A 26,719-nucleotide genomic window follows, 5' to 3' on the forward strand; every position below is an offset into this window, starting at 1 on the left:
AGTTACCAGTGTTAGCGTTTCTAAATCACTATCTTAACTTCTTGATTATTCGGTAGAAGCAAAAACCAAATTTCAATTCTTGCGGTCAAAATTAGTTCCTTGCCTTATTTTGAGCACCATTATTTCGATCATAAATTTGTCAGCCACCCAATCAGCGAGAAAAATGAATTAAGATTTTGGGGATAACTTTATCCGAAACATCACAGGTATGTCACAAAGGGATTCGACCCCTTGCCGACCCGAAGGGTCCCCCCTTTGATACTTTATAAGAAGTCCATTTTTGGCCGACCGAACCTAAAATTTGGCCACGCCTTTAGAAAAATTTTAGGGTCGGTCGGCCAAAAATGGACTTCTTAAAAAGTATCAATGGGGGAGCGCGCGCCAAAAAAACGCAATTTTATGTCAAAATTTTCCAAAAAGTGCCCAAAAACGGCTTTTGACCTGTTTTTTCAAAAATTTGCTTGCGGCGCAAAAAATTCGGCCAAAACATTTGGCGAAAATTTGGCGTCTTCTTAGTGCTTTAGGAGAGCTCGGAAAATCAATTTGGTTGACCTAAAGAAAATAGGTCGGCAAAATTTTCGAAAATTTTTGAAAATCCGCCCCCCTTGAGAAAATCCTAGATCCGCCCTGGTTACGACTGAGCTGATTATAGTAAAGAAAATATTTCATGAGATTAAAAGTCAATTCTATGGTTATTTCAACCGTTTAAGATCCAAATCATCATTTTGTACTTTAAACTGAATATACCAAAAAAAAAATTGATGTGGAAACTATATCAAAGAAGCCTTTTACAGACCCCAACAAAAATCTAAGCTAGTAAGGTTTCCAAAAATTGCGTAGAAGTTTTGTTTTCAGCCAAAGATTTTGATTTTTTTTTATAGTAAAAATGAATTTTCGGTTATCAATCAAAATTATACAGATTTTGGGAAGTTTTAGGCTCCAAGAACGTTGTTGGGCTGTCTAAGAGACTTCTTTTGATATAACTTTTTCATTTGTTTTTTTTCTGTATTTTCGGTGTAAATCTTTATTAATTAACAAACCAAATTGACCTAATTTTGGGGTAAAATTTTTATTGAGAATAATTTTGGTGGAATTCTAAGCATCTTTTGTTCTGTTCAATTTTTGTTCTGTTCATTCTTTATTAATTTAAAAACCCAAATTAGCCCATTTTTGGGGTAATGTTTTTGTTGAGAATTTCGGGGGAAAAATTACAACGTAATATTTCTGGTGGACTTCTAAGCAACTTTTTTTTGTTCGATTTTGGGACTAATTTTAACCCAATTGAGAAAAAAAAGCGTTTCAACTTCCAAACGTTGTTCAATGTGCCGATCAATTTAAATCAGCACTGTACTTAAGACACAACACTTGAAAAATTCTTTCAGAAACCGCTATTTAAAACGAAAAAGTTTGAGCCGGTCAGAAAAAGTCTCCGGGCACCAATATTGCGTAACTTTTCATAAGTTGGAACAAAAAACCTTGAGGCTTTGACTTGTTAGCAGAAACTTTTTATTTTCATATGGCACCAAAATCTAAATTTTGGTCATAAGCCAAAGTTATTAAAAAACTTTAAAAAGTATTTGGATTAAAAAATCATCCCGAGCACAAACGTTCCGTCATGTCCCCATAGTCGAAACAACAAAATGCTAATTTAACTCAGTTGAATACACGAGAGAAACCTTTTGAAGAAATTAGTTTGGAATTGTGTTTCCTTCAAAGACATAAGTGTTCCAACGCTCCATAATTCAAAGAGTCCTGTTAATTCAAAGAAACCTGTATAAAATTGTCATTATCACAAAAGAAACAATATTTTCGTGGTATTATTGATTGCGTTTTCTTGGTATTATTGACGATTCTAATAAATGTTTTATGAATAAGCCCGGAAAAATCAATAAAACTTTAGTTTTCTGTTTTTCTGCTCTTGGTTCGATTCTGCTCGTAGATCGTTTTGATAATTGCTCCACCCCTTTGATTTTTTATAAACACAAGGAGTAAGAAGTAGCTATGGTCTAGCTTAGGTTTTTTCTTACAATTTCATGAGCCTCAAAAAACAAGAGGGGCTTGAGTGAGGCATTAGATAGAAATTCTTTCAGTCCCAAATAAGCTCCAAAAAGTATTTCATAATTGGTATGCTACCGATCTGACTTAGGTGTTTTTCATTATACTTAGTTACGCGAATGTTAATCTTTTGTAGAAGCTACACGTCATTCCTCTACCCTAATGAAAAACGGCAAAAATTTAGAAAAAACTTTGCAAAGAATGTTACTTTTCACATATTTTTTTCCAGCTGTTGTTACAGCATATTATTCAAAGCAGTATGTGGTAATCACGCAGTGATGAGATTCTCTTGTTGGAGTTAGTTTTAATTGTATCAGTTTTTACAAAACAGAAAACTTTTTTCGGTGGGTTTTTTTAGCGTCTTTCAAAGCTGTACACCAAACCCTATCATGTCATACGCTTTAATTGTAAAACGCAGTCCATATTTTTGTGCTTCATTTGCTTTTTGTAAAATTAGCCGACTTTTTGGGCTTGCTTAAATGGCAATGTTTTTTTTCTCAAGTACAAAAAGGATCAGTTTAAAGTTTAACCTGTTTCGTAATACTTTGATTTATTACAAGAGCTAATAGTCTTAGTGATGGGGGAGGGCGTCCACGATATCTTTTCACTCTAAATCCACCCCTGGTCTAAAATTTCGACAAATCAGATTGATAAAAAATGTGAGTTAGGACCGAGTCGGTTAACTCATAGAGTAATTTCGGATAGGGTACACCGTCTGCTCGTCACGCTATCTTATTTTCGGCCGGATAGATTCGTGCAACTTCTTAGTCTAATACCGATCCTAATCTTACTCTTATACTATCTAGTCTCAGGTTGTTTAACTAGTCTCTGCTAGGCTCAATAGATCTAGGGTATACTGGTTTATTGCGGCTGCTGAAGTACTCGGGAGAGTCCAACTAACTTCTAAGTTAAATTCAAATCTCTCTGGTGCTGAAATTACAAGTAACTTCAGCACTTACAAATAAGTGGGTTGTTAGTTAGATGGATCATGATTGGTTAATATTAAATACTTTACATTGGTAAAATATCTAAATTATCCAATCATAAAATGTAGTTTAGATCAGGTTCCACCCATCCGGGTTTTACAGAGTTTTTTAGAATAGTTCTTCTGCAATTCGAAGGATGGATGATGGAAGTTGGTGTTTGGCGAACATCTTATTTCTTCTGTTTCCTTTTTGTTAAAGAAGTTCCAGGAAGCTGGAGTTAGAGACATAAGACGTTGTGTCTTCTAGTGACAACGACTAAGTCTTTGCAACAAACTCAAATCTGATTTCAGAATGGTTGGCTATGTCAGGTTTTTCTGTTCTGCGTGGAGAACTTCTTTTGTGTCTGATCTAGTTTGGGAATGGCGTGGAGATTGTGCGTGGAGGGGATGCCTGGTTACTCGGATCTGTACGTATACTTGAACATCGAGGTGGTCATTGGTCTAGTTCAATGAAGTCCTTTTCTGCGAAGTCAAGTCGTACTCTAAATCCTTTGAGTTGTGATTGTGAGTGGCATATCGATTGTGGTTGGTCATTCTCTCTCGAGTGTAGTGGGGTCGTTTTGTCTTTGGATGTTCGTCCTTGGTGTTGTATTCTGATCTATGTATTGCATAATGTAATTTACATTTTATAAAACATTTATTAGTTTAATATTTTTTAGTTATGATTTTAGTTAGTTGTTTTCACAAAAGCTTTTTGTTTTAGTTCGGTTATTTTGAAGAGTTACTCACACTTGAGTAGCTCTTATTAAAAATAGAGGTGTGGTCACAAAGCGTGGATGTAGCACGGTGGGTTAGGCCGGCTATAGAGCATGCTCAGGACGTCCTTCCTGGTGGGTTAGGCCAGGAGTGGGAGTATGATTTCATGCGTTTTTTTGTGAGGGGTCCTGTTATGTGACATCGTTTTATGTTGGGTTTGTTGTGGTTTTTCTTATGTTTTGTTGGTTGTGTCCTTTTTTCAAAAATCAAATTGTTTGTGGTATGGGTTTGTCTTTCGACTTTTTTGTGTTTTATTATTTCTTTCTTAGACTTTATAATAGTCTTCAAAAGAATAAATTATCCAGTTTTAAACTGGGTTAATCCGGTTTGGGTACCGTTGGTTTCCTTTTCTTAGTCATGCTGTTATTCTATGATTTGTGGTATTTAGTAAGCTGCGTTGGTTAGTTTTGTTTAGTATATGATTCCTTTCCAACCGGGTTAAAGGAAAGTTTGAAACATGTTATTATATGTTAGAGTTGTTGAGTGTGAAAACTTGAAACTGAAATTCATTATTTTAAACAATTCTTCGTGGGCGAGCTGTGCGAGTGTGGATAGAATTTCTGTGCGAATGAATGAAAATATCAAAAGGTTAGTACTGCAATTGCATTTTATTAATTTACTGCATAGAATTTGGAAATTTACTGCTAGTTATGGGGGAATTTTAAGTTACAAATTTTCATCATAATTAAATTTACTGCTTGTGGGGAAAATTTTAGAAATGAATTTACTGCATTGGTATTAAATTTATAAATTTATAAGTGGAAGAGATTAATAGAATTGTTGAAATCTTGTTTGATGAAATTTGCGATTTTTATTTGTCTTTTGTGGTTTTTGTAGGTGATCGTCGGATGAAGGCTAAAAATCTAAAGAAAACATGGATAAAGTATGGTGAGTTTTTTAATATTTTAATTAGTTAGTTATATTCATTTAATTCATACTTACCTGTTAGTCGTCGGGGAAAAAACCGTGGGGGAAGATGTCGTGAATTAGTTCTGAAGTTGTTAGTAGTTTAGCTAAGATGCGGATGATATTTTTAGTCTGAAGCAGTGGCCAAAGCAATTGGAGTGCCTTGATAGTGGTTAGTTCTTCAGTGCCAACTGCAAACTCATAAGGTGTGTTTTGGATTAGATTATATAATTTGTGATTGAATTTAGTGTTGTGGATGAATTCTAAAATTGGGATTTCTATAGGTTGTACAAACTCGTGCGGGATAAGGAAGGGTCGGGATTCTTCGGCGTTGAAGGTCTTGGTGATGGGACAGAAGATGTACATTTGGGTTATGGGGTCATAATTACGAAGAATACCATGAAGGTTAGTATCTTTAATGCAATATGTGAAATTTAGGAAAAATGGTGAAGTGTATTTGGAATTAATGAATTGAAAACGATGGTGTGGTTGTCTAGAGGGTGTGTGTAGGTCAAAGTGATTTTGGATGAAGCGATAATAACTATATGTGTGGGTTTGTTTAGTGCGCAACATAATATCGTGTGAGCAGTGTAAATCTCTTTCGTGTGGTGCAAGGAAATGAAAGGTTAGTGAAAATATTTGGAAGCGTTCTTTAAAACTTTCGTATGCTTGTGTGTCTGTTAGTGCTTCTGAAATAATGTGATCAAACTTTCGGTCAAAGATGTTTAGTGTAAATATATATGGTGTCTTGATGAAAAATTTCTCAGTAATTTGTGGATTAGCGAAGCGATCGTCGTCTAAGAATTGATCTTGGTTAGCTCTGATGATGTTGTGATCATAGTATTCGAGTGTATATTCGTTAGCTCTAGGTGCAGTGTGTGTTTTTAGTGATTTTTTATATCCAACGTAAGTAAATTGTCTAGCGGTTAGTGGTGTAGTGAGTCGATATAGCATGTCCGTATTTCGCTCTATATCGATGTGTGTGTTAGATAAAGGTAAGCAAAGAGGGTTAGTAAAATGATAATATGAGGTCCAAGAGAGAGTGGGCATTAAAACGTATTCATCTACAAAGTTGCGTGTTTCGTTAGTGTCGTGGGGGGTGTTTAAGGTGTATTGTGGGAATGAGGGTAAGGTGATGGCTAAAAATTCTTTTGTGTTAGTATGCTTGGGGTGGTTGATGTATTCACGGGCTGTTCCTGGTTTTGCTGGGAAAGGATGGTTGGGGAACTTTCTTTTAAAAGTGCGGTAAGCTCTATTAGTGTTGAGTGAAGATTCAGTTGATGTGGATGATGGTGCTAATGATTCAGTATAATTTGAAGAGGGTGTAGGGGTAGGGGGGTTGGATGAATTTATTGTGGAGGAGATTTGGTTTATGGTTGGGGTATTAAGGTGGTAGGGTTGTTGTTGAAGGGTAATAAAATTATCTAGCTCTGGGGAGATTCGGGGGGTGTCTGGAGAATGAGATGATTGGTCAGAATGGTATGAGGAGTAGGTTGGGGTAACTTGGGAAGCATAAGAGGGTGTGGGAGTGATTGGGTCAGGGTTATTGGATAATATGGGTTGAAAAGGGGGTTGAGAAAAATTAGAAGAGTTATGAAAATTATTGGATGGGGATGGTTCTGAGTCGGCAAATTCATCGGGGGTTTCAATATTCGGGTTATTGAGTTGTGAGATGGAATATAAAACTGAGATGTGTGAATTAGTGTCGGAATTCATGCCTGATGTTACATTACTAGATGGAAAATCGGGTGGCGGAAAAGCAAAAAGTGGTATTATTGGGATTGGAGAGGTAAGATTGGTTGGGTGGGAATTTGATCGGTGTAGTGATCCAAGTTGGCGGCTCATCGTGGGCTAAAAAAATGATTATTTTGAGACTGAAAAGCGGTGGTATGGGGTTGTTCAATAATTTGTTCATAAGTATTATCATCTTGTGACTGGTGTGTCATTATATGTTGAATGGGACTTTGTGATGTGGTGAGTCGAAAATTTGGATTATGTGTGATGGCTAAATTTCGAAAATTTCGTGGGACTAGGGATAGTGGATGGTTATTTGGTAGGGGTGGTAATTGTGGTGCCGTTGGCGTTCTGTCTACATTGTTATGTTCTTCGTCGTATGTATTTTGTCGTGTTGCTATTTTTGTGTTATATTCTTTTATTTGTGCGTCTAAAAGAATTTTGTTTATAGATGTAGAAAAGATTCCAAAAAATCCTGCAAAGAGTATGCGTGCTACGCTTGCTTGTCTGTTTACTTGTGTGTGTATAGCACATGTGTTGTAGATTCCTTTTAAAAGTGAGAAAAGAAATCCAATAAAGTTAAACATTGCGTATAAAATAGTCAATTTTTCTAAGATGTAGTAGGGCCATCCTAGAAAATCGAGGATCTCATTTTTGAGTGTAACAAAGCTAAAAATGTTAATTGGTGATATATCTTGGGGACGGTATTTTTCACCGTTTAGATATATATAATCTTTAATGTCTTTAAAATATCCGCTATAGTCTTGCGTGTAGATATCGGCAAATCCTGCGGTTTCCGCAAGTTTGCGTAAATTTTGGTCTATTGATTGTCTTTGTATAGTGTCCATTTGTGTTAATAATTCTTGGAATTGTTGTGTTCTAATGTGATGTTGAATATCTGATTTTGAATAGATTCCTATTGATTGTAAGTCTATATTTGGGTTTCGAGCAATAGCGCGAATGCTTTCTGGTGAAAATTTTTTGAGTGATTGCATTAATGTGGGATATGGAGTGAGAAGATAATATTTATTTTCATCAGGGTTTAGTTGTACTACATTGTGGCTGTTTTCTGATCCACATGGGACTGCGGTATCCTAGAAATAGGTTCTTCGTGAAAGTGTATCCACGAAATGTACTTTATTCTTATAAGAGATAGGGATTCTTTTATAACATCGTTTATCTTCAAAAACGTATAGTGGTGATACTTTTTTAGTACAAGTATAAAACCATAAGATGTTTCCTTCATAGTCTAAAAAATTTGATCTATTTCCAGATAATAAGTATCCTGCATAGGGTATTTTTAATACTGCTAGTGCAAGTGATTGTAATATTTGTGTTCGTTCTAATTCGCATAGTTGGTGTAGTGTTTCTAATTCGGAGAGTGACATTTCTTGAAAAATTCGGCTAATTGTATAATCTAGTTTCATATCTAAATGAATATCATAGTGGATATTACCGAAATATGTAGTATTCATTAGTGATAATTCTTGTAAGCGTGTGCTTCTGGTGTCATGGGGTTTTAGATGTCCACCAGGTTGTCCGTTGCTTTTTTCAAAATTAACTGGTATATAGGATGTTCCTTCGTTTAGAGGATGACCTGTGGCATATGGGTCAAGTTTTATTTTTCCAGTGGTCATGTCGAATCCTTTTTCGTATTCAACTAATATTTCAGAGTATTGTGTTCTGTGAAGTGGATTCCTGTATTTACATGCAAGTTCTGTTTCTTGATATATTTGAAAACGTGTCAATTTATTTTCTATATTGTGTATGTTTCTAAAATTAGTACTTTGTTTTCGTGATGGATGTACTTGTTCATATGGAATTGATTGTATAAAGTATTTTTCGTGAAATTTTATCATACGAGCGTGTATTTTTGCTACTTGAAATGTTGTACATGTGTCTTCGGGGAACCAAACAATGTTGCTTGTGTTCTCGTTGTAGGGTCGCAATAACCTTGATCATTTTTACAAGGTAATCGGATTCCTTGATAGATCATTGTATTATCTGATAAATCTCGTGTTAGTTGTATTTTTTCGAGTTGTATTTTCCAATCAAAAAACATTATTTCTTGGTATCCTTTATTTTTTGTGTCTGCTTTGCAGTTTGATGGGTCATTTATACCAATGTGTGGTATCCAATGTTTATCGTGTAGGTCATAGGTTAATCGTCCGTGTGCGCCGTTATACGGGTATTTTTCGTCTAGTTTTATATGTCCTTGGTGTCTTTCAAGTTGTGATTGATGTACAGAGTCTGGAAAAACTTGAAAATTAACTAACTTTCTAGCGGAGTTTTTATTTTGTGTGATGTTTAGTCTAAGTAATTCATTTTTACAATCGTCGGGATTGAGATGTAAAAGACGTTCTATATTACTTTGATAGAATGATTCATGGTCAAGTCGGTTTTTGTTTCCATTCGAGACTTGTGAACAATGTACTTTCTTTTCGGAAAATGTTGCTGTGAATTTATAACCTGTAACTGTTGTTGCTCGGGCTTTTGAATAGAGTGTTGCTATTACATCTGTGGTTTCTATAGCTTGTGGTTCTGTTTCACATTGTGATACTTGATTTATTGCATATTTATGTAGTGTTTTTTGTTCATTTTCTTCACAATCGTAATGTGTTACTAGTAAATCTTGTGGTCCTGTACGAGGGGAAGGGTTTATGTTTTGATTTGAGATTACTAGAAAAAGGAGTTGGAGAAAAATTAATAATTTTAGAATATACATGTGTATGATAATCCTGAGTATGGATTATAAAATGTAATGTAGCCAATTGTGTTTTTGGTATATCTGTCGTATTTGTATATTACTTCAGTAGTTATAAACGGTGGTGGTAGTGATTGAGCTGTTATGTTAGGTGGATTTAATGGGTAGGGATGTTGGGTAATATTATTTAACTTAACTGTGATTTCAAACTTTAATTGTAAACTGTTTTGTTGGAGTATTTGAATATTGTGATCACTGATATCGTTGTGAATATCTTGGCGATATTGTAATCTATTAAGTGCCCAGTTATGAAGGCGGTTACTTTCTTGATGTTGTCCAAATAGTGGTGGAGGTGCTGTAAATGTATTCCAATCTAGTCTTAAAGGAATATTTATTGATGATTGTTCTCGATATCTGGCGTCGAGATTATTTGGAAAATTTAAGTTAAAGGGTGGTGGTGAAAACTGGCTTATTGATGGTGTTGATGGTAGTGATAATGTTTCTGGTAGTGATGAGGATGTTGTTGTATCCGTAGAAATATCTATGGGGTCATTGACTAAATTTGGTTCACCTTGTGTAAATGAATGTGTAGTCCAATATGGGAATCGTGATGTTTGGTTTGTGGGGTTGAAAGGATTTTCACGTATTTGCTCAGATGTTGGTGTTGAACCTAAGTAATCTGATGGTAGGCTTGAGGTGCTACGTTGTGAAAGAAGCGTAGGGGTTTCTGGTAATATACCAATGGGGTTTTCTGGAGTGTTTTGTGATGGGGATTGAGGTATATCAAAATGAACTCGGGGAGTTTGAAAATTTCTGTTTCGTCGAGGATGTATAATTTGTCTATTTATTTCGACTGTATTTTGGTTTTGACTAGAATTTTTTATTCTACTTAGTTCTTGTGGTAGTGTTGGGTATAGGTTATATGTTGGTTCGCTTAAAGGTGCTTGTCGTTGAACTGGTTCTAGTGGTTCTGATAAACGAGCATGTCGTTCTTCAAAAGTGTATGGATTGTCTTGAAAAGAAATTCGTGTAGATGTTTGAGGATTTTGAGTAGTTGAAGGTGGTGTTTGGTTATCTTGGGATGATGTCGGTGAAGACTGATTCTGTGACTGTTGGGTAGCAATTTTTGATGGTTTTTTGAATTATTACTTTAGTGAGAAATTTTGTGTTTATTATAATATTCTTCCAAAAAAAGAATTAGAAGGACTGTTGCTAGGGCAAATGTGAGGATTGCTTTCTTTATACATTTACAGATGGTCAAAATGAGGGATGATAAGAATGCTATGAAAATTACAAACAATAAAAAAATATCGGTTCTACTGAAAATTGTTCGTATCATTTAGACAAGTTGTATAAATCGTACCTGTGGATATAATCAAGGGTTTTGGAAAGTTGGAGGAATAGTTCGAGAATAGTGTAGAAAATTAAAAAAATGTTACAAAAAATGATTAGGATTATTAGAAAAGATTCAAGTATATCAAAAAGAAATATTATAAAGGTTTCAAGTATTGTAAAAAAATGTTTAAAATTTATGAGTATTTGAGTAACTGATTGAGAGAAGAGCATTTAAGAAATGATCTCTTGGTCGAATATTTTTTGCTGTTTGAGGCGATTTTCTAGTGTGGTCGGATTATTTATTAGTTTTTTGACAAGTGGGTTGAGTTTTGTAAAAAATTGTTGGGGGCAATTTTCATGGTGACTGGGAGGTCGTCTTTTTCTTTATTTTTGTTTGTCAAATGATCCGGGGTATGGTGAGATTTTTATACTTTAGGCTAATTAAAATGTTCATTTTGTTACTTTAGGCTAAGTTAACAAATTTGCTTTGGGGGTATTCGTGGTCTGAGTTGGGGAAATATTGTTGATCTTTGGGTTATTAGATAAGGGAGGGGTACGGTATTATGGTGATATTTATTTTAGTTGTCAAGTTGGAGTGGTTTGCTTATTTTTGACCTGGAGGTCGTAAAGTTATAGTTATAGATGTGCCTGGAGTTCTATATGATTCGTCTAATTGGTCTTAGTTTGAGTTAGAGAAAGTGACGGATTGGATGAATCCTATTGGTCTATTTTGAACTAGAATTATTACGTACTTGTCAGCATGTTATTTTGAAAAATGTAAATGAAAAATGTTTCGGAGGTTTCAAGATTGTGAAGCAAATGTTAAAATTACTTTTGAAATTCTACTTTCTTTAAAATTTTAGATTGGGGGATGAATATTTTATAGTTTTTACGTGGTTGATTTCGGAGTCTTGTTGTTTTTCTATTTTCTGATTTGTCGATTTGTTCTTGGGGTATTATTTGTTCGGTCATTTTTCTATTTTTTCTTTGTTTTGGGGATTCTTTATGGTTTTCTGCAATGTTTTTGGTGGCGATTGGTTTTGTGTTTTGATTTTCGGTGGGGTTATCATTTTGTTCTGTGTTTTTCAGATGTGGTTCATTTTGAATGATTTTTAATCCTGTGAAAGAATATAATTGAGTTAATTCGCGGAGTGCGTATTCTTTTGGGTAATAAGGTAATAGGTTGTTTCGATGTTGAACGATTTCTTTTTTGTTTGAGTCGGTAATTTTATATGTGACATCAGTGGGTTTTGCAACTATTTGGTATGGTCCTTTTCGAAGGGGTTGTAATTTTTTAGAAATTCCTTTTTGAGTATTAAAATTAGGTATTAAAACAAATGTTCCAATTTTTAATTCGGAGGCTGGTGTAAAACGTGAATTGATTTGTTCATTAATGTTTTGTCTTTGTAATAACTTTTTTGTTATTTTTTGATAAATTTCGTTGTGTTTTTTATCTCTATTTAGAATCCATTCGGTGTGTGTACCGGAGGCTAGTTTAAGAATTTGTGGGTGATGAAAATGATCTTCATCGTGTGTATGTAAAGGTAGGTTATAACAAATTGAGTCTTTATTTGGTTGACAATAACCTTGTGCGTTTTTATGAGAATTTGCTGTAAACATTATTGGTTTGCGTGGCTTTTGGTTAAAAACCATTTCGTATGGTGACATTCCTAAAGTTGTCGTAATTTGTGAATTATACGCTAAGGGAAATAATTTTACATCTGCTGACCATTCGGTATATTTTGTATCATTTCCGTTGATGATACATCTTAGATATTCTTGTAATGAACGGTTCATACCTTCGACTAAGCCGTTTGTCCAAGGTGCATGAGATGTACGTGGTTTGTGTTTAATGTTATATAAATGACATAGTGTGATAATTTCATTATTTATGAATTCTGTACCGTTGTCTGTAACTAAAATTTCTGGTAGTCCGAATTTTGCTATCCAGTGTTCATAGAGTGTTGTGTAAGCGTAATAAGCGTTACAATGTGGTACTGGGTTGAGTGCTACATAATGTGTAAATGCGTCAACAATTACCATAATGTAGGAGTTTCCTTTTGATGAGGGTGAAATTGGTCCTTTGGTATCAAATGAGATACGATGATTAAAGTACAAACTTTGTCCTTTAAAATCTTGTTTTTGTGCTATTTGTTTTTGATTTGGGTAAGGTTTATTTAGTTGACATACTATACAATCATTGCATAGTACTTTTATCCAAATTGGTGCATTTGGAAAGTAAAAATTTTGTATAAAATTTGAATATGTTTTTTCTGATCCAGAGTGTCCTTTAATATTTTGTGTATGTGAAATATTAAAAGCTATAAGAATCATACTTATAGGGAGACATGGAACTGTAGATTCATTCAGGTTATATTCTAAAAGGTCTGTATTTTCGTTAATTGTTGTGTTGTTAAATTTGCGAAAGTATCGGAGGAGTGTTTTGTTTCCTAGAATGGTTGAATCTGCTTTGATAGGTTTAGTTTTATATTTGTGCCATGATTTTAGTTGTCTAATTATCGGGTCAAGATTTTGATATTGTTTCAGTGTTGAAATTGTAATTGTTTCTGTTGGTGGGAGAAAAATGTTTTCAATTTCGAATTTAGATAAGGGTATTGTATCAAGTGGGTCGTGAAGGTCAAAAACTTGATTTATTGTGTATTTTGAATCATTTGTTTGTGGTCCTGATAAATTTATTTTATCAGTTAAATCTTCTTTTTCAATTAGTGGAAAATGGTCTTTTTTAGGCGGGTGTTGTTTTGTTCGTTTTTGTTGGGTGTTATTTTTTATCCATTGAGAATATGGGATTGGTTTGAAAGTTGATGTTCCAAGTAAATCAACTTCATAATGATTATTTTGACAATCTAAATAAAGTGGGAAATGTTGTAAATTATTTATTTGTGATTGTTCAATATCAGTTTTTACTGCATATTTGCATTCCAATCGGGGTGATGTTTCGTTTTCTGCAAGGTAGAATTTTATGTTTTTGGGTATTTCAACTGTTGTTTTTCGTGTAAGTAATTCAGGTGGTGTATTTCGACTTAAGGTGTCTGGTAATGCAAGATTTTTTCCTGCAGTCCAAACTATATGTAAGTTTGGAAATTTCATTAGAATTAGTTGAAATCTGTAAACTCGGTGGTTTGGGTTAGATTTTTGTGTAAAGAGAAAGATGATTGGTTTATGGTCTGTGAATAGAACTGTTGGATGTTTTGATCCAAGTATCAGAAATTCATATTCTGTCAGTGTATATATTATGGCTGTACATTCTCTCATTAGAGTTGAGAGTCGTAGCTCTGCTTGAGTGAATAATCGAGAATTTGCTGATATGAGGTTCATTTTATTTGTACCATTATGTGATTGTAATAGTGCTGCACCGATGCCAAAGTTCGAAGCATCGCACATTGCATAAAATGGTTGATTTGAATCTGGAATTGTGTTTGAAATTTGTTCTGTTAAAAGTTTCTTTACTTCTTCAAATCGTGTTTGATGTTCTGTGTTCCATTCAAAATTATTTTGTTGTCTAAGGATGTTATAAAATGGTCGTAGATATAATTGCATTTTATAAACATATTTGCTTAAAAAGTTTAACATTCCAAGGAATTCTTGGATTTTCTTTTTATTTGTTGGTGGTTGAAGTTTTTGAATAGCGTCAATGCGTGATTTCAATGGAGTGATTGTTTTTCTTTCTATATTATGTCCTAAGAATTTAACTCTTGTCAAAAAGAAGTGTGATTTATCGGGGGCGGCCTTCAGATTTTCGTTCTGAAGTATTTGGTGATATTTTTCTAAAACATTGAACATCTCGTCTTTTGTTTGTGATTGCATAAAAACATCGTCTAAATAGGTGATTGCGTTTTTCTTGAGTATTAGTGGTCTAAAAATTTTGCTCATAAAAGCTGAAAATGCTGCTGGTCCTATGGATATTCCATAGAATAAGCGGTTGAATTCATATTGTTGGTTTCCGATAACAAATTGTGTTAAACGTCGTGATTGTTCATCTAGTGGCATTTGATTGTATGCACTATTCATATCGGCGGTTGTAAAGTATTTGCCGTTTATTTTTGTTAAAATAACTTGTATTGGTTCAATGGGCCAATTACATTTTGATTCATCTATAAGTGAATTTAGGTATCTAGCGTCGAGAACGATTTTTAATGATTCTCCTTTAGCTAGAATGATAACGGGGTTGATAAATGTGTTGCCTTTTGGTTGTTCTTCTTTATTAACTGGTGATATAATGTTGTATTGTTCTAAAATATCGAGTAATCTGTTCACTTTATCATGTAAGTGAATTGGTACTTTACTTGCTCTCTGTTTTTTGAAAACTGCGTCTGGTTTTAACGGGAGATGTAGTGATGAACTGATTTTTCCAACATCGAATTTTGATGTTGCATAGACTGATGAATATTTAATTAGCTGTTTGGCTAATTTTTCGAATTCGTCTTGTGTTATTTGTGAATGTTGGAAATTAAACATTGTTAAAAATTTTTGTTGGTCCTCTGTGTAGTTACTTATGTTGAATGTAGGTTTGAAATATGGAGTTTTTGTGAAATAATCCGTATTTCTGTTTTCGTTACTTATTATATTATTTATAGATAATTCTTCATTAAGAATTGTAGATTGGCAAATATCTAGTAATTGGAGTATATTATTTACGCGATAGGCTTTTTCGTGTATTGGTGATATTGTAGCGTTGGTTTCACAATATCCTAAAAGTCCTAAAGGTAATGTTACTTGGTAAGGTGTGTTGTTATAGACATGTAAGGAAATGATATCTGAATTCGAATTTTTCAAATATTTTATGGATGATATTGTGATTTTGAAAAATTTGTGAATAGGTTTGAATTCAAATTCTGACATATAAAATTTTTGTTTGTTTTGTTCTTTATCATATTGGTGAACTTGTTTGATTGAAAAATTATAGATATTTCCTGATAGTGGTTTCAAGTGTTTTCTTTGTTGGTTAAATATCGGGTAGAATTTTGAAAAGAATGGTGGTTGTTTATTTAATCTTTGAAAAAATGTTAAGGATGTTTCTTTTGTTTTTGTATATTTATCTTTGATTAATATTTTACTATTTAGTATGTTAATTGTTGGTATATACTTCGAAATAAATGGTATTCCAATGATATTATATTTAATGTCAGTTATATGGAATATTTGTTTAAATGGCTTATTTAAAATTTTGCTTTGTTCCATTGTTCTGGTGGGGAGGAGAAATAATTGGATTTTTCCGTAGTTTATCAATGTTGATCCTTGTGCTGTTGCTAGTTTGCTGGAGGTTTCAAGAGGTGTTAGTTTTGGGTGTAAGGTTTTTATTTCATTCCATGTGGGGATGTTTATTATGTTTGATTCTGCTCCTGAATCAATTAAAAAATCTATTTCAAGGTCTGGTGGTTGAAATTCTTTATTTCTTGGGCTTTCTAAGAGAAATGGTATTGTCCAAATTTTTTCTTTGGGTTGTTCTTTTTGTATATTTTGATAAATGTGGTTTGTATTCAAGCATTTTGTTTTGATATTTTTATTTGTTTGATTTGTAGTGTTAATCTCATTTGTTTCTTGCGTCGTTGGTGTGGAATTTATGGGTGTAGTGTAATAATTTTGAAGAAATTCTGATTGATTTTCATATATGTGTGATGAAAAGGGTTGTTCATATATGACAGATTCATAGTCATTTTCGACTTTTATCATATTGATAGAAAGAGTGTTTTCAGTATCACTTTCTGAATCTGATGATGTACAGTTTATTTGATTGAGTTGTAACGTGTCAGTTACTGTGTCATCAATACCTGGAGGGTCTGATGTTGTTTCTGGGTTAGATTGTACTTGATTGATTTGTCTTTGATGTTTAGGTGTACTACTTCTGTGGCGATTATTAGAATTATTATAGTTATTATTAATCCGGTGTGGTGATTGGGAATAATTTCTATAACGATTATTATAACTTGAGTGTCGATTTTGTGAATTATTTCGCGATCTGTTTTGGTAATTATTGTTTGGTCTGTTATAGTTCGATCTATTATATGAGTTATTCCTTGATTGATTGTTCGGGTAATTCTGGTTTCGGTTGTTTGAATAACTTCTATTTCGATTATAGGAGTAGTTTCTATTCCTATTGTATGATGAATTTCGTGATTGGTTGTTTGGATAGTAGTTATTTCTTGATTGGGAATTAGATCTAGAAACAAATCGTTGTGTATTTGAATTTGATCTGGAGTAGTTACTTCTACCATTTGGTCTATTGTAGTGATTTTGTGATGAATTTTGTGTATTTCTTCGTTCTGGCGATCTTCCTCTATAACTTGAGTTATATGGTGATTGATTTCTTGTATAATTTGTGTTGTTCGGGAGTGGTTTTCCTGAACTGTTGTTGCTGTGGACTGTTTTGTTTGGTAGATTTTGATCTTTTTTCATGTATTGATAGAATGATTTATTTGGTTCTTTATATTTTTGAGGTTTATTTTGATTGTCTTGCTGTTTTTGTCTACATTCGGAAATACTATGTCCGTATCGTCGGCAATAATTACACCATTTTTTGAAAGATGGTTTGCCTTTAAAGTTTGGGTTCTTTTCATAAATATTGAGTATTCCAGTGATTTTTTCAACGAGGTCTGTCTCTGATTCCTGTATATTATTAATATTAGTGGGAGTCGTTTCAATTTTGTTAACGTATTGTAATTTCAGATTTTCCGTTTCTTCTAGTTTCATCGTGATTTCTGCTTGTTCTAATTTGTCTACTAGTTTTCGAAAATCTAAATCGGGTTCTCGAATTGAAGAAGGATGGGATGCTCTCTTTTTTATTGCTATTTTCCTTAATTGTGGTGTTAAGGTCATCATTAAGATTTCTGTCATCTTTGTGTTTTTATAGTCATGTGTATTTAGTGAGTATGCTTTTCGAACTAGTGTTTCGATTCGTACTGCTATTTGCTTGATGGTTTCGTTTGGTAATCTGCGTATTTCATTACATAAAACTCTTTGTTGTTGTTTGTTTCTTTCGGAGTCAAACATTTTTGAAAATTCCTGTGTAAACCTTTTCCAGTTTGATTTTATTTCTAGAGGTAGTACTGAAAACCATTTTTGGGCTGCGCCATCTAAGGTTGTTTGTATTAACGCTGTGCGTCGATGTATCCAGTTTTGATGTAGTGGCGTATTAATTGGTTCAGGTCCAATATTTAAAATCAGGTTTGCTGTTACTGCATTTAAATAATCTTCTACAGAGTATTCAGGGTCTGTTCCTGTGAAAACCATTAAAGGTTTGTTTGATGTTATTGATGATCCACCCATAAGGTATGGATTCATTGTCATTTGTAATGATTCTGCTGCATTTGGCATTTGAGAAAAATTTGAAAGTTGGTTTCTTGTTATTTCATGTTGTTGGAGATAATATAGGAGTGGTATTTCATTTTGCATTTGTGATGCTTGATACGAGTGTGCAGTCATTGGATTTTGTTGTTGAATTGGTTGAAAAGATTGTGTATTAATTAGATTTTGTTGTTGAATTGGTTGTTGATGTTGTGCATCTATTGGTTGTGGAGAAAAATTTCTATGATTTATACGTGTTTTCTGTATTCCTTGTCTACGATATTCTTGAGTATTTGGTGCAAATATATCTGGTTGTAAGAAATCATCATCTGAGGATAAATAATCCATTTGATAAGATGTCTGTTTTTTATTTTTATTTTGTTGAAAAAATGGGTAATTTTCACTGTGATCCTGTGGAGGATTTGTTTGGAAATTTATTGAATTAGGTTGGGTCATTGGGTTATCCCAATTTCGAGATCTTGTATATTGGTTAAAATTCCTTTGTGGTTGATTATATGTTTTTGATGGATGTGTATAATTATAATTATGGTCTGTAAAGTTGTTTCTAGTGAATGTTTTGCGTGTTTTTGATGGTATTGTCATGGGTCTGTATGTTTGGTAATCCATATGTGAATATTTAGGGGCAACCGAAGGTTTAACGGTTGATTGTAAGGTTACCTGTGTTTGTGAAGGATTTGTATTTCTTGGTGTTGTTAAATTTGGGCGTATTGGTGAAATACTTTGTTGTGTAGTTGTTGTGTGTACAATTTCTTCATTTATGAAGTGTGATGGTGTCTGGATATCTTGTTGAGTAAGATTCCTAGTTCCATTGAGGTTTTCATTGTGTATAACTGTAGAGTTTAAACTATTATTTTGTGTATCAGGCAAAAATGTATTATAGTTTAATGGTGTTGCATCAATGGTTAATGGTATTACTTTTACATAATCTCTTATGTAAGATATCGTACTTATTGCTTGACTTGAGATTGATTGTGGGAAGCTTATAAATGCTGGATGAGACCATTCGGGGTCCCAAACATAATCTGATTGTTCTGTGATAGCGGTATCATCGTTCGAGTTTTGGGGTCTAAAATTTTTTCTTGCTTGTGCAATTAAATCAATATTGTGTGTGAAATAATCTATTATGAACCATGCCAAAATTTTTTGTAGATCGTGTTTTGTATGTTGTGAAACGTCGTCTTTCGTGAAATTTTCTTTAATGATGTTTAAATAACTAGAGAGTAGTGTGATTTCATGTCGTACTTTCAAATGTTTAGATGTTTCTGTCGGTGAGACATTTGTTATTGGGATTTCGTTTTCTAATATCGAAATATAACTATATATTATTGCGAAAACTTCATTGGTGAATATGGAGTTTGCTCTTTGTGAGTTATGATATTGGATGCTTTTTATATATTCTGAAAAAACTTTTGAAAATTCTAAATCAAGATCGTCTGTTTGAATTGTATATTTTCTATTATTATGGTTTGGTGAGGTGAATTCTATGGAGTAGATTCCATACTGTTGTGTTATGTTGCATATATCTTTTAAGTAGTGGTCTATGATTTGTCTTTTGATTTTTACATCTGGGAACTCTGTTTTACATGGACTAATTCCGGGTTCAAATAAATTTACGAGTAAATTTTGACAAAATATGTGTTGTCCTCTATCAGTATCTGCGTCTACTATAAAAGGAAAGATTTCATCATCATCTGGAGTTTCTTCACCTGGAGTGTGCGTTGAGCTCATTTTTTCGTTCGATTACTGTTAATATGTAATTATTAATGTGTCGAATTGGTTGATTCCAATTGTATAAATGTACTGGTTTGTGTTTGTACTGCTTTTTTATTCTTCTTTTTCCTCTTTGTGATGAATTTGAAGTTGTTTCTGAGTCAGAGAAATATAATTGATCGTGAAGTGGGCAATTTTTATCTATTGATTCTTTTAGTTTGTAAAGTTCGTCTAAACTGTTGGTTTCTGATTCTGAAAATGCGTTTCGGTTTTTTGAAAATCTTTTTCGTGTTATTTGTCTTTGTTTCGTTATTATTTTTCTTTTTATTGTTTGTCGTTTTGTTCGAATGTATCCAACTGTTTGTGTATGAGGTGTGATTACAAGGTCGTATTTTTTGTTATCTATTTCACAATTGTGTAAAACGATTGTTTGTTTATTTCCTAGGTTTTTAAATGACATAAGGTTTAGGATGACGGATGCAAAAGGTTGTTAAATGATTTCTATTTTCCTAAACTGTTAGTTCTTACGATTTTTTGGTTAGCTTAACCTGGGTCTATTTGTTCAGGGTTGGAGAGAAAAGTATATCGATTCCGAAGAATGATTTTTTACTTTCTCGTGGCTAGTATAAGTTAAGGTGTTAACTTACTTAATCTTACTTAGGGGTAGTGATTGTGTTCAAGGGTTGGAGAATAGTAAATCGATCCACAAGGTTCAGGTATAATTAGAACGCGAGTAGTTCGTTAGATACTATTTTAAACTTACTAAGTCTAAGATTTATCCTGGGTCTGGTAAGAGGGGGGGTCAAGTGAAGGATGAATAACCGAAGTTCTTCACTGTTTATCCTAATTTGAATGATTAGTTTTGTTTTAAAAATTTCTATTAGTCTTAGGTCTTTAGAAAGGGTTGGGTAGTGAATCGACGTTTGAGGTCGTTAGACACTAATTAAGTGGGTGGGGGAGAACAAAGTTGTTCTGTTTGATCCAAGGATAAGCCTTGATGATCAAATTTGAAATTTAATTAAGTAGAAAATGATTTAAGATCCAAGGATAAGCCTTGATGATCTGGTTTTAAAATTAAGTGAATTTAAGTTTTAATAAATTTTTAAATGTGTGTAAAGGAAAGATTTAGTGTTTTGATGATATTAGTGGGTTTATGATTGCTGTTATGTTTTAGATGATGGAGCTGGAACAACAGGATGATTTATGATTACTAACCATTTATTGTCATGCTACTAATTTTTATTTTTATTTTTCAATAAATATTTTTCAAACATGTTTTGTATATTACTGCAGAGTTTTAGGAAAACGATCTTAGATCTTTTTATCAATCGTTATTGTATATTAATAATTTTGTTTAGCGCCTGAAATGATTTTGAAGATTAACTTCAAGATTTTATGTTTGCAAATGAAAATCTAAATTCATTGCCAGTAGTATTCTAAATATAAAAGTTTGTTCTGGTTTTTGCCTAACTATCATATAGCTATATGGCAAGTTTCTACTTTGTCGTATGTCGTCTCTGGTTCGAGGTCTTCTTCCAATTCCGGGTAGTTCTGTTATGGTTCGGAATATTGGCTCTGATCTATTGAGTCGTAGAGACATTTCGATTAAATTATTGTCGTATAACATTTTGTAAATGTTTTTGTCTAATTTCTAATCTATTTTGGTTAATGCTAAGCTATTAAGGTCTTGTTCGAGACTTATGGTCGCACCAGATGAGTTAGGACCGAGTCGGTTAACTCATAGAGTAATTTCGGATAGGGTACACCGTCTGCTCGTCACGCTATCTTATTTTCGGCCGGATAGATTCGTGCAACTTCTTAGTCTAATACCGATCCTAATCTTACTCTTATACTATCTAGTCTCAGGTTGTTTAACTAGTCTCTGCTAGGCTCAATAGATCTAGGGTATACTGGTTTATTGCGGCTGCTGAAGTGCTCGGGAGAGTCCAACTAACTTCTAAGTTAAATTCAAATCTCTCTGGTGCTGAAATTACAAGTAACTTCAGCACTTACAAATAAGTGGGTTGTTAGTTAGATGGATCATGATTGGTTAATATTAAATACTTTACATTGGTAAAATATCTAAATTATCCAATCATAAAATGTAGTTTAGATCAGGTTCCAAATGGTAATATTTTTTCATGGCGGTAAAAAAATTTCGAGACCTTTCATATAAAGCCAATTGACTGACGCTCCAACCAAACTTAATTCCACTTTTTTTCAAGAAATTCACACTAATTTTAATATTCAAGGTCGTCTGACGAGAACGTTAGCTTCACCTCCTTTTGAAAGATTTTTTTTGTCACTCACGTGTTTTGTGTGCAATGTATAATTAGTAGCAAAAAGTTCGGACAGACAAAATTAATTAAAAAGAGCAATTGACCTATTTTGGAAATTTTTTGCATGCAAAATCTAATTTTTCAGTCCGATTTTGTGTCTCAAGGTTGTATGAAAAAAGAAATTGCATGCAAAAATCTGTCAAAATGGTACGATTGCTCTTTTTAATTAATTCTGTCTGTCCGAACTTTTTACAACTCTCTATAATGGTAAAGTTTTTAGCATTTGACCTTGAACTCTCTGTCTCGTTCTGGTTTTAGGTCATTTAATTAAATAGAAGTCCTTGATGGGATTTCATATTCTTCTTTCTTTTTTTTCTCGAAAATTTGACGTACTCATTTCACCATTAAAAAAATGGGCTCCAGTCAATTTTCGTTTAAAATAAACCATTCAGAGTAACCGTTTAGAGTAACTTAACCTCAACTTAATATAATTAAATCCTAATAGTTAATTTCTATTACTCTTTATTCTCTTGGTAGTGCCAAATACTATCTGCAATTAGATCAATTAAATATTTAAGATACAGTTGAAGTTTAGAAAATAACTCCCAAGTTGTTCCAACTGAGTACGCGTACTATTAAAATTACTTCGAAACATCTTGGGCTTGAAGTAACTAAATTGTTCATCAGGTGTGTTGTATCCTTATCCAGTCAGTATTCATCAACCAATCAGAAAAGGCGCGTGATGCAGGAAATCAGCGTCAACCAATCAACATAGAGAAAACGAAACGAAAATCACTTAACTTTTTGCACTTCAGCCAATCAGCAGTTGAGAAACCGAAACGAAAATCACTTAACTTTTTGCACTTCAGCCAATCAGCAGTTGAGAAACCGAAACGAAAATCACTTAACTTTTTGCACTTCAGCCAATCAGCAGTTGCAAATCAGTATCAACCAATCAAATCAGCAAGATTCTCTTAAAGGTGTTCACTTGATTTAACCAATCAAAAACAAGATTATTAATCTGATTTGAGACATAAAAGAGCAGTCAGCCAATCAGAACAAAGAATGACTGTTGGCGGTGGCGGTGGTAGTGGGGATGGTGTGTTGAGGAGTGGCAATGTGGAGACTATAGTGATTGGGGCTCTGATAGTGCTCTACACTATGATCAGCACCTCCACTGCCAATGTCGCTGTCATTACCCTACCCTACATGAAGTCAGAGTTCCTTGTAAGTGCCTGTTACTTCTCACACCAGCGGATTTAAGGGGGGGGGGGGGGGCGGACACCCCTTTCCCTCAGGAATTCGGCCCCCTGCCTACCCAAAGGGTCTCCCCCTTTGTACTATTTTGAGATACCCATTTTTGGTGACTGACTTCTCACAATCCGATTCCCAAGATCTTGGTTCTGAATCATAAAAATCAGCTTTTGCTTGAATGAGTGAAGCTCCTGTTCGTTTCCGCGCGTGAATTAATTTATTAGAGATCGAATGTTTTTTAGGATACCATACATAAAGCACGATGAAAAAGATGTTTGTGATGTGTTTCAGAACTTCCCCAACCTGTCCTTAATAAGTGGGTTCATGTCTGCGGCCAAGATCCTCTCCTCCTTCCTCATCTTTGTCTTCCCCTCCTCCAACTACGAGATCATGATGGTTCTGGGGGTGAAGGCAGTCCTCATGACTGCACTCTCAGAAGTCTACCGATTCCTATCTCCCCAATCACAAGGTGAAATAGAATTTCATATCCCTATTTGAGTACGAGAATAGCCATGCAAGTTTCCATTATTCGCTTAAGACTTTACAGCTGAAGATTTCGTAGGTTGTAAAATTGCTCTCTTCCTGAAGTGTTGATTGGTTAGAGCAAAGTAGATTGGTTAGAACAACTTCACGTTTTCAAAATTAACCTGCTCAAATGAAATTTCAGTGGTTTTGCCGACTAAAAACTAACCTGATGAATTCAAATCAAAAATCCGCCAGTTCTGGGTTGGGTTAACTCAAAAATGATGCATAATGGGCTTAAGATTCAAATTTATTACAAGAATCAAGATGAATAAGAAGAGCTCTCTGTTGTCGTTTATCGCTTGTAGGTACGTGGATCGGGGTGTGTATGGTGTTGTTGACGTTCAGCTGTGGGAGTACAGTGGCGCGTGCTCTCACCATCACCAAGCGGGAGGACGACACCAAGTTCCTCTCCAACTGCTTCACTGTGGGCAAGAGTGCAGTGCATGCAGTGGAACTACTCGCCACCACTGTCTTCTACCAACACTACGGGTTAGTTCATTTTACATTGGGCTTTTAATTGGGCTCACGATGTATTGCAGTTTAAAACATAAATTTTTTTAAAATAAACTTTACTAAATTGGAAAAAAATCAAAGAGGAAAACTGGAAAAAAAGTGCTACGAAAAGAATAACAAAACCATCTAAAACTGTTTTTACAAATTGTACAACTCATCTAGACTGAAGGTTACAGAGTTTCCACATTCTTAATCCTTCCTCAGAAGTCAAATAATGAAGTATTTTAAATGTTTTAAACATCAATCGTTGAAAATATCTCGCAAAAATGTTTCATTGAAGGGTAAAAATGCTGAAAAAAACTTTCGGGTGTACTTTTTTCAGAACTTAAACACTGACCCCCTTAGCCTTTGGTTTTGTTGCAGGTGGGATGGGCTGGTCGTGTGGATCTGTGGTGCGTATGCATTTGTGACTCTGACAACAGTGGGCATGTTCACCCACACCAAGATGAAGGAGAGGAGCAAACGGGCGGCTAGAAGAGCTGCCAGGAGGATCGAGGAACACGCGGCACAGAGCGATGTAAGCTGATTCAAAAACCGCCCTCTCCCTCTAAGACTCAACACCCTCACCACTTGTAGGGTTAGCCCATTGACGAGATCTAATTTTAGTGCACTCAATTTGTAATAAATTTGATGAAGGATCAGAGCGCGCAACAAAAAAAACGGCATTTTGATAGGTAAAAACCCCACCAAATGGCTAAAAAGGTTTTTTGGCCATTTTTTTTCCATTTTTTTAAATAAAAAGATTTATATAAAAAAGTGTCTGGGAGAGCTTGTACGAACAATTTCAACCACGACAAAGAAAAGTAGAAAGGAGTAAGAAATTGAAAAAAAAAATGCTCGTCAAGATATTGAATTTAACTTCAGCTTGAGAACGAGGGAGATCTTCTCATCTACGCATCAGACACCAGACTAAACACATCCTACTCGGCCTTAGACGACGAGCCATTTAGCCGACATGCGAGTCAAAACGACGCCGACGACGAAGAGGAAGAGCGAGAATGGCCTCCCGAGGAGATCCGACGCCACTCGGACAAACGAAGCCGACACTTGAGTGTCACATCTGTGGCGTCAATATTAACCAGTATTTCCCAAACACGACAGATGGACTCGTCCGGTAAACTTCACCTCTTATGGAAGGATATTTCAAAGGCGAGTTTGGCTGCCTGGCTCTACCTGTTTTTCTCGGAAGTTGCCGGAATGAGTTTGGCGGTTATAATTCTCTGTGGAACGAAATACTTGAAAGATACTTGGGGATTCACTCCTAAAGAAGCAGCGTTGACAATTGTTCTGCCCCAGATCCTAGTCATTCCAGTATTTTGTTTAGTTTCCCTGATCAGAATTGACAACTTTACTTGTGTGATTTTTGGAAATGCGCTAATTGGTGTAATAGCGTTGTTGCCTTATATCAATTACCCCATAGGATGGTCATGTGTGATATTCGTGTGCGAGTTGTTCAACGCGATGCGAACTTCGTCGCAAATGCCAGGGTTTAATCTACTCGTGCCAAGTCCCCGAATCGCTCGTCGGTTCATCTCGATTTCGACTGTTTTCATATTCACGCTACGCACAATTGGTTATTCCGGTGGCACTGCACTGTACGAGGTGGACCCTAAATATCCTTTTTTGGTCTGCGGTGTGTGCCAAGTAATAGCTGCACTTATCTTGTGTTTCTTGCTCTGGTGGCAGATTCCCCAAATAGCCGAAACGCGACGGCTAAGAAGTGTAAACGACAACGACAGCTTCGTGAAACGTAGTCTTGCTAGTACGAGCGATAACCCCAGTTCGGGAAGCCCGAAGAGTCCGAAGAGCGCGGGTAGTCGTGCGAACGAACACAACGAGATCTAGAGACGAAGGAAATACGACTGACTGAAATTGTTTTCAATCAGTTTCATTCTGTATTTAAATTGTTCGCATTTTTACTTTTTGTATCCAATTCAATATTCGAGTACTAATTTTCTTGACGGTCTAGCACTCCGGTGTTAAGCCATTATTTCTCGGTCTAAAAAACCAACAAATTTATTCCAATATTTCGAGCGCACTTCTAAAATCAACTTAATGAGTTAGGACCGAAGTGTAACTCATAGAGTAATTTCGGATAGGGTACACCGTCTGCTCGTCACGCTATCTTATTTTCGGCCGGATAGATTCGTGCAACTTCTTAGTCTAATACCGATCCTAATCTTACTCTTATACTATCTAGTCTCAGGTTGTTTAACTAGTCTCTGCTAGGCTCAATAGATCTAGGGTATACTGGTTTACTGCGGCTGCTGAAGTGCTCGGGAGAGTCCAACTAATTTCTAAGTTAAATTCAAATCTCTCTGGTGCTGAAATTACAAGTAACTTCAGCACTTACAAATAAGTGGGTTGTTAGTTAGATGGATCGTGATTGGTTAATATTAAATACTTTACATTGGTAAAACATTTAATTTATCCAATCATAAAATATAGTTTAGATCAGGTTCCACCCATCCGGGTTTTACAGAGTTTTTTAGAACAGTTCTTCTGTAATTCAAGGGTGGATGATGGACGTTGGTATTTGGCGAACATCATAATTTTCTTCCGCTTCTTCTTGTGACAACGACTGAGTCTTTGCAACAAAATCAATTCTGATTTCAGAATGGTTGGCTATGTCAGGTTTTT

The 26,719-nt window shown here is 34.6% G+C and overlaps 1 protein-coding gene across 1 annotated transcript; it reads left to right on the plus strand.

Annotated features, from left to right (window-relative positions):
• Nucleotides 1–26,019, plus strand: LOC134845763 (uncharacterized). The gene is made up of 6 exons (XM_063862827.1): nt 1–206; nt 22,475–23,014; nt 23,333–23,510; nt 23,872–24,055; nt 24,443–24,596; nt 24,944–26,019. Exons 2-6 carry the CDS (start codon nt 22,853–22,855, stop codon nt 25,922–25,924), a joined length of 1,659 nt encoding a protein of 552 aa, XP_063718897.1. The 5' UTR covers nt 1–206; nt 22,475–22,852; the 3' UTR covers nt 25,925–26,019.
• The last annotated feature ends 700 nt before the right edge of the window (nt 26,020–26,719 follow it).

This window comes from Symsagittifera roscoffensis, chromosome 5 (assembly GCF_963678635.1).
Source record: "Symsagittifera roscoffensis chromosome 5, txSymRosc1.1, whole genome shotgun sequence".
Lineage (NCBI taxonomy): Eukaryota > Metazoa > Xenacoelomorpha > Acoela > Convolutidae > Symsagittifera > Symsagittifera roscoffensis.

Coding starts and splice junctions, on each gene's coding strand:
- LOC134845763 (XM_063862827.1), top strand. CDS start 22,853: ATGACTGTTGGCGGTGGCGGTGGTAGTGGGGATGGTGTGTTGAGGAGT. Junction 24,056..24,442: donor GTCTTCTACCAACACTACGG/GTTAGTTCATTT, acceptor GTTTTGTTGCAG/GTGGGATGGGCTGGTCGTGT. Junction 24,597..24,943: donor AACACGCGGCACAGAGCGAT/GTAAGCTGATTC, acceptor ATTTAACTTCAG/CTTGAGAACGAGGGAGATCT.